This window comes from Toxorhynchites rutilus, chromosome 2 (genome assembly GCF_029784135.1).
Source record: "Toxorhynchites rutilus septentrionalis strain SRP chromosome 2, ASM2978413v1, whole genome shotgun sequence".
Taxonomy (NCBI): domain Eukaryota; kingdom Metazoa; phylum Arthropoda; class Insecta; order Diptera; family Culicidae; genus Toxorhynchites; species Toxorhynchites rutilus.
The window spans coordinates 254,973,029-254,982,413 of NC_073745.1; the positions used below are offsets into that span (position 1 = coordinate 254,973,029).

The window sequence follows — 9,385 nt, forward strand, 5'->3', positions numbered from 1 at the left end:
CGAGTAGGGATTGTTAACCGGTTTTACCGGTAATACCGGTTTATTTTCCATTACCGAATTACCGGTAATTTCAGTAATTTTTATTTTTGCACCATAAATTTTATTTGCTTTCATGCCGCTTTGAAATATTACTCGAGAATCAAATAAGATCAAAAAACACAATTGACAGTGTTGCATCGATTCTACGACCTCCGAACTTCAGTTCAAAAATCGCTGCTCGATCTGAAAACTAAACACAAGATAAGCTTCAGCGAATAAAAAATTGACAGCGATGTAGGAATTGGTTGATGCCTTCGAACCAGTTCTGTTCGCTGTTGAACTGTTATTGTGGGAGAAATGCACCATTCATGAATCTGATGGCAGATTGTAACTTATGCTAGAACAGCTTTCGGAGCAACCACCAGAAATTTGGAAGCAACTGTTTGAAGTCCTGATTGGAAGGATTGCAGAAAGACGTTTCGTATATGCAGATCTGTTCCCGTATATGATTTATCATTCTACTCGTGGTCATGACACAATTAATGATGACTTTGGCGTTTTCTATCAAACGTCACGGACTGCATTGAACAAGCACAAGAACATTGAAAAGCATTTGAAAATGTCCCTGACTTGATCAAATTCGACGATGATAATATTATTTTAGTAGCAGGACAACACTGCCCAAATATGCATGGTTGACGTAAGTGCCAACTGTGTTTTCCTACTGAATTAAAATAACAAAAATCATATAACTCCTCCGGGTCACTTTTGACTGCTAATATTTATTGAATAGAGACAGATTAATCAATATAAATTGTTCCCAGCCTTGATTATTCAGCTAAAACCAAGAAAAAAGCATTTTAGATCACTGAGCGGTGTCGGTGGTTACGTCACCTATGCAAATATGGGCAGAACAGGAAGAGAGAATCCACTGGACGATGCGAAACCTGCAGAACAGTTGAGCATCAAGGAAAAACGTGAACGACGATTGCCACAATCAAAGGTATCAACGTCCAGGCCAAGCTCTACGTCTATAAACAGATTAATGAAAACCCTCGGAGAGTTCTCGTACAGAGGGCATCAGAGGCAAATACACGACAATGGTATTCGATGCTCTGCGTACTGTACGCCCAACATAATTGGACTCTGAACGGGCGTTTTTCTCTTCTGGATACTTTGTTAATGAGATCTGATCTAGAATAGAAGACGACAAAATTAACATTCTCTGTGTCCTTCAGGCAGTATTCTAGTCTAGAAATTTGAAAAAAATCTAAATTTTTTTCTTCATATTTCTGAAGTTTATGCATTCAAGAATATAACCCCGAAGAGGATTTTTCGAAAATGCTATTATTTACCGAGTTAGAGAAGTTTTAGTGATGCGGTATCTAATCTGGTACGGCCATAACAATAAACTTCAAACTAGTTTTTCTCAAACTGGCGTACACGATATCTCAAGTTCTACTGAACCGATTCATGTCGAATGTCGATATGAATACAATCTGCATGCATCTCTCTATAGCATGAGCCAATAAAAAAAGATATTTTTTTAATTTCACTTTAAAAAAACGTTGTAAACCGAATTTTTGTCTTCAAACGGCCGCTATTTTGTTTTTGACTTGTCCGAGGTTCATGCGATAGCGGCATCTTTACTGATTCAGAATATGGTCGATTTTTTAGTTTCAGATAACCAGAAGGGTTGGAATCGTGTACGCTATGGCAAAACTTTTTTGAACCCCCTTAATTCATCAGCTTGTAACTATTCTAATTATGAATATTTCTTCACCATTAAATTTTTGTTTTATTGCTAAATTAAAGATAATTAAACAAATAATGGTATAATGGATACAAACAATATTCTTTGTTTTATTTTTACGGAGCTCAGAAAAAACGTCCGAAATTCGTGTCTGTACACTAGAATACTCCTTAAGTATTACTTTAACCAACAAATTAGGTATCAAAAACTTGCAAAAGGCTTTTTTCTGTAAACTAATCATTATCAAAAAAGCCGTCTTTTTAAGAAAATGGTTTATTTTAAAGTGTGTTTTTCACCGGTAATTAACCGGTTTTACCGGTAATGAAATATTCATTACCGAATAACCGGTTATTGAAATTTAGGCACGGTAATGCAATCAATGTTGGTGATTGACGAGAGAATCGACGAAAGCATCCAACTTTTTTCAGCATGTGAAAACAGCTTCTTCAATCAATGTGTTGGTCTCGCATCATACGATACCAATCAGTGAGTGAGCGAATCCAAACATGTGGTAGACAAGTTCATTCTGTCTCGTAAGTAGAAAGAACAGCAGCTTTGTCGACCAATGATTCACTCTCCATCGATCGGATTTGTTTGCGGATGAGACAGAGAAGGATCGCCAAGCGATAATTTTCCCGTGATTGCACTCATTTGAACGATTATCATACCGACAGCAAGCGTTTTAGCGGCCAATGGAGCAAATATCTGTATATTGTGATGCATACCGTACAAACATTTATAAGCAGGGACAAAGCGGCAATTTTCATTCGATCAGTTGTTTTTGAATGTCCCCTACTTATTCTAAAAAATTTATCAGGTGTAATACATATTTTAGATTAATGTGGGCTAATTGTATATGCGATTAAATATGTTATGTTTTGTAAATGCTTGTGGTACAGTAGTTTGTTTTCGAAGAATATCAGCATTAAAGGAAACTAGAAAACCGCCAGCAGGTAACTTTTAACGACAAAAAACAGGACCACACGGCTAACGTAAAGAAGAAAATATCGAATAAAAAAGTCTGATGCATGCGAATATACACACAGATGTGATATGAAATTGATAGCAACAATTTTTCTGTTATCCGGATGGTCAATATTTACCAGTTTTCGCATGGAGTATAGCGTTTCACCAATCGATGGAAAATAAATACGGTACAGTAATCTTCCGAATATACATATTTCAGTTTTTGCGGAATGTTCTTCAGAAAAGAAATGATGTTCTAATGTAAATCCGAAAGAACTTTTAACACAATCAAATAACGTTACGTGCCAGATTGTATGCATTATTTCTCCCAACAAAACGTTTTAAACCTGTTTTTAACCCTAATATACTCGCGCAAATGGTCTCCCAGACCGACAATCAATAATTTTGTTTTATAGAGGATAAATGACTTTAAAAACTGATTGAAGACGAAGAACACATATTAATAGAGTATCACGTTTTCTGCAAGGAATATTGAACAGAAAGAATATTGAAAGGATACAATTATGATTTTTTGGGAATATATTGAAATAATTTTAAAATTAGTTAAGAAAGAGTAAGTACAGGTCGGACTCGATTATCCAGAGGGCTCAATTATCCGGAATTTGAGACTCGATCATCCGGAGTATTTTGGTTTTGATTTTTTTTTATCGGAAATTTTGAATAATTTGTTAATATACTTTATAAATATGATTATTTGAACAAATTTGTACGAAGCTAGATAGAGGAGAGGGCTGGAAAAGGGGTTGGTCAATACAACTAGTTTCGATTATCTGCAGTAGATTTATATACGTTGGAAATTCCAAATTTAAATGAATACATCGATTTAATATTTAAACATACCTAATATGATAATTCAATGAAACATGGATGTAGTTAGGATGAGCATGGTCTGTTTAGTATGTTTTAATTCAGTTATCCACAGTGCATCATATATAATATGATCTTTCGAACAATCACGGATGTAGTAAGGAAAAGGAAAAGTTGGGGTAGGAGTATTGAGATTGTTGCAAAGAATACAAAATAAGTGATAAATCTTTGAATCCGCTTGGATAGTCCTTCGATTTATTGGATTCTCAAAAGATGTCTATTTAGCATCTTCATATGTTACGATATTATCGCAGAATAGATTTGATTTAATTTAATTTTTTTTTCTTGCAAATTATTATTTATTTCGGTTTGAAAATTAATTCATGAGTAACGATGTGCATTAGAGTGCCAGCGAGAATGATCATCTCAAATTTACGAATGGGACTTCCTGAAAAATATTGATTACCTCGAAAAGATATACTATAAAACATTTTAGCTCATTCAGACTTTACTTACTATTGTCGTAAAGACGCCAAAGTTTGAGTCTTCCGAAAACCATAACATCACCGTTCATGCGTTCGTGCGTTCTTTTACAGCCGACAACAGGATATCAACATTTTCCTTGACTTCACAATGGAATCAGTCGGTACCTCATCCCAAGCCTCGGCCACCCAAAACATAGCATCCCTAATGTTGATTCGCTTAACCATCTCATCGAACTCTCCTTGGCTCCTGGATGCCAAGCTTTTGTTTGTATTTGGACTAGATCATTTGAATAATATTTTGGTTCATGAGCTGTAACAAGGCAATGATATTTTTTCTCGAATTTCAAAACATTACTCCTCCCCCATGGGGCGCTAGTCAATTTGTGGGTAAGATACTGCATTATACGAATAAGTCAGTGCGAATCATTGTTATTTTACGTTTACCGAGAGATTTCCTTTTATTTTTTTTATGATTCGATTATCCGGAAAATTCTATCATCCGGAGTGAAAATAAAATCAACATTCATTTTCATCTCTATTCGAGAGTGAGCAGTCTGAGAAACTGATCATCCATTGCAGACCATTGGACAAAACGATTTCTCCAAAGATTTGGTGTTTTTGCGAAAGCCATCAAAGTCCAGCGCGGATACAACCAGGTTACAAAACTAGAGGGACGAGATCTAGCTTCATGAGGATGCATCGTATGCCTTTTCGAAATTTACAACAAATCAGTCTAGCCAGCAAGTAATCAACTACCCATCCCCTCTTGGATGATGCCTACACACGCTATTAATGATTTTTTCACTCGCTACCAATGATAAATCATTGATTTTTGGTACAAGTTATCTCAAAAGCTTATTTCAATAAGTGCGATCGTTTGCCCCATAGGCTGCGAACTTGTGCCTCCACTATTAGACAAAAATCCGCTTTTGACAATTTGTATTATAATAAATATTGGACAAGCAAAACCAAGTATTTATAAATTGCGTATCGAAGGTTATATATAGTTACTATCTGGTAAGCAAACTTAACCCTATTGGCTTTCTTTTTAAAAGTTATTGGACGACAACTGTTAGGTGCGCACCTGCGACCATTAGCACATCGAAAAGTTATATTTTCATCGCATCGCATTTTTGCCTTGCGATTCAATTCTTTTCTGAGAGCGACACCACTCTATCACAAAGCGATTCGATCCAAAGCTCCGAGGCTAAGCACCCAATCGGATCAGGAAACGAAAGTAAAGCGCCGGCAGAAACTAACGAACGAGTCATAAAATGATACAAGCGAGTATCGATGAACACGCGCTCAGATACCAAACGATAACTCTCACGCTGTGTTCATTCAGTGTTTTCGTTGACACGTCAGTTTTCTGTTTCATGAGTGATTTGAAGCATTTTATTGTGTGCGTTGAATGAATCAAATAAGAAAATGTAACGAGCGCTCGTTGATACGATTGGAACCATCCTTGAATGCAAACTCTAGTTACGAGTTTGTCTGAGAACAATTTGTTCTCTCAATTATTCCAGAATGTAGTTTTACATAATTGGACACTATTTGCAAACCACATGGCAGCCATGCGAAGTCAAATAAACCAAGCCGCTTTAAAGCTACACCCAAACTAGCGTTGTCAGATAGCATTTAATTTTCGACAGAAAATATGTCATTTCCTGCCTTGAAGCGTCAAATAGGCAAATAATGTCATGTGTCTCCCAACGCTTCAAAATGTTTGTATGTATGGAAACAGACATCTCTTTCTTTTTTTCTTTTTTCCGTATTTTTTTGGGATTGCACACAAAAAAACAGTTCAAACGGCGTCAATGGGGATCGAACCAAGGCCGGCTGGAATGATATACTGTTTTACACGACTACGCTATCCACATAACTAATGATGCTGGTATTCAGAAGCGTGATACTATTACATCTCATTACAAATTGAAGTTGGAAAGTGTTTTCTTATTTTACTCTTAGAAAACACTTTTCAGCATGAAGGAGAACTATATCCATCTCGGTCTGGGCCGTGTACATATGTGGCGAAGTAATGCGTGCTTATTTGAAACGTGTCTTTTGTTTCGCTCGTCTGTATTAATCATATATTGCCGTACCATATATATTATACAAATGCATACCAGTATTTGTGAGTCATGGCATTTCCTGTCATGTTTACGCCCATTTAATGTAATGAATCGAGATGACAAAACATGAGCTAAAAATCAACTTTGGGTGTACTACCAGGTTTGTCAATATGACAAAATCACTCTGCAGCCATCTTGAAACCCTATTGTGTTTCAAACAGAAGTACTAGTACTAGTACCAGCTGAATTCTACTGAACTTATTGAGAGAATGCAGATCTCTTGTGATCAACCTCTTTCTTTCATGCTTCAGGTAAACGCTTTCATTCGTACTGTGTTTTCATATAGGGGAAGTGGGGGCATAGTGGTCACCCTAAGAAATATGCCCATTTCCAGCATCCACATACCGCTTCGATTCCCGTTTCTTAAAGGATATTACAGTTCAACTCATTGTTGTTCAAGATAGCAAACGGCTTTTACTATAAAAAATAAAAATAGTACACTTTTCAACATTAGAAGAAAAAAAAAGGTGAAATATCGAACTTTTTTTTTTGCTTGGAGGTAAAGTGGTCACCTAGTAGGAGCAAAGTGGTATTCTGCACATATCAAGCTAAATGGGATAGATTTATGTGTTTTTTTCATCCAAATTTGTTCAAATCATATTTAATATAATAGGTACATGTATGAAATAAGCTTGGCCTATTCACCTAGAGTCTCAATTTTAATTTTCTCATGACTACAAACACGTAGTGAGAAACACATAACGTTCCGCATAATGAGGCTTGGTTTAGTTGGAGTGGCATATTTATCCAGGGTCAAATCCTAAAAGGATCCTCTTCAAGAGCAGAATGTGATGAGGTATATCAGCTTTAGTAAACAGAACATTGTAAGTTGTTATAAGCCTATGACCACTTTGCCCCCAAATATCAAACTAATTTCTATGCTAATTAATCGCTGAGATTAAACAAAATATCTGTTCACCTCCCCTAGAATATGCGAACAGTCGTCCAAACTTATGATTTGTCCAACATATTAGATTGAGTAAAATAAATTTCACGAGAAATTCCTTAGATACCATGCGCACAGAACTACGGCCTAATGGCTACCGAGAGAGTAATTTCTGTCTTTGTTTATAACTGACATGCGACAGCTCTACTGAAGTACAGGGTGACCCAAAATTCATTTAATTCTTCAAACATAAGGTGACTACCAATATGGTATCTATAGTAAATAGTTATACTATCAAACAAGCAAGGGACCACTTTGCCCCCCATGACCAAATTGCCCCCACTACTCCTACCACTTCCCTAATTAACTCAGCGACCAAATGACCGCACCTTGTAACAAAGATACGTCTTGGAATAAACTTCAAAAATATTGATGTGTCAAATTCATCTTATGACGTAATATGTCCTGAACACCGATAATATGATTTGCTGATGAATAATAATATCGTCCCAGAGTACCTTTGAGGTACTGTCTGGACTGATTGTGGAGACTAATTCCTTGTATTTCTTAGCACGTTTGTAGCGGCTTTTAACTTTGCGGTGATTATGGTAATTGGGATAACACCTCACAGGCAATTCATTTGAATTTGTCAATAGAGCAATTACACGTCAGATCAGTTAAAAAACAGAAACGCAATCCTGTTCGATTTTAACGAAACTACCAAAAATCACAATTTTCATTATCATATGAGTAATTTAAATTACGTCTGATTTTTTAGAAAGGTGTATTCAAAATCATTATATGGAATGCGGTTCCCGCCAGCTATATCTAAGATGGCAGCCCCATAGCGGGATAGTGACTTTAGGCCAACAACCTACTGTCTACGAAACAATTAAAAAGTTACAGAAACCGAAATAAGAAGATCAACTGGATTTTTGGCAACGACCTTTGGCATGAAAACACGGACACGAATCGGAACATGGGATATACTAACCCTTGCCCAGCAGGGCAAGCTGGCCCAATTGACCAGAGAGGCTAGCCGCCTTAAGCTAGAAATCCTGGGACTGAGCGAAGTCCGTTGGCCGACCACAGAAGAACACAAGACACCATCCGGGCAAGCCCTGCTTTACTCTGGCATCCGAGGTGAAAATTCAACTCGGGAACGATGGGTTGGATTCCTATTAAGCCCGGAGACCCACGCGGCCTTAATGAGATGGGAACCGATAAATGAAAGAATAATCGTCGCCAGATTTAGAACACGGGTGAGAAACCTTACGATCCAGTGTTACGCGCCAACCGATGCTGCCAACTTGCAAGAGAAAAAGAGTTTCCACAGCCAGCTGAATAGCGTGGTTGAGAAGATTCCGAAAGGAGATATCCAAATCCATCTAGGTGACTTCAACGCGAAGATTGGCTCCGACAACGAGGACCTCGAGCGCGTCATGGGACGCCACGGTCTAGGACAGATGAGCGAAAACGGAGAGCTGTTTGCTGAGTTTTGTGGCAACAATAACATGGTCATTGGTCGATCGCTCTTCCCTCACCGACCAGCGCATAAGGTCACCTGGGTTTCCTGGGATGGCTGAACAGAAAATCAAATTGACCACATCTGCATCAGCCGAAAGAGGAGAAGGAGTCTCCTTGATGTCCGCAACAAGCGCAGCGCTGACATTGCATCTGATCATCACCATCTGATCATCCAACGACGCGAGGAGAAAATCGGATGTCGCTACGACATCCGCCGGTTGGAGAACCCAGAGGTGAAAAGGGCCTTAGTCGAACAGTTTGAAGCCCGAGCCTCTGAATTACCACTCGGTGGAACAGTTGAAGAACAATGGACAGGCATCAAGAACACCTTTACCACGACAAGTGATGAAACTCTCGGTAAGCTGCGTAGCGGGAGGAGGGAATGGATGACGGATGAAACCTGGAGCATTGGGCAGGCGCGCACTAGATCGCAGCTGCCCGCCAGCGTTACGCTGATCTAGAGAAGGCAGTAAAACGATCTTGTAGACGGGACAAGAGAGACTGGACCAACTCCTTAGCCGAAGAGGGAGAAATAGCCGCCGCCAGTGGAGATATCCGCCTATTGTACGATATTTCTCGCCGCCTTAGTGGTGTCAGGACAAATGCCAGAATGCCGCTGAAAGACCGAGCAGGTCAACTAATGACAGAGGGCACAGATCAGCTCAAGCGTTGGACTGAGCACTTCGGCGAACTCTTCCGAGTTCCAAGCGAGGATGACCAACAAAACCCGTAGCGTACGGTACCTACAGTGCGGCGCATTAACCGCGTCAACTGTCATTAGCTGAAATAGAAGCGGCAATTAAAAGCATGAAACCCAATAAAGCCCTAG

The 9,385-nt window shown here is 38.5% G+C and overlaps 1 protein-coding gene across 1 annotated transcript; it reads left to right on the top strand.

The window, feature by feature from the left end:
* The first annotated feature begins 7,982 nt into the window (after positions 1–7,982).
* On the top strand, positions 7,983–8,615 carry LOC129766825 (craniofacial development protein 2-like). Its single transcript, XM_055767423.1, has one exon. It carries the CDS (start codon positions 7,983–7,985, stop codon positions 8,613–8,615), a length of 633 nt encoding a protein of 210 aa, XP_055623398.1.
* The last annotated feature ends 770 nt before the right edge of the window (positions 8,616–9,385 follow it).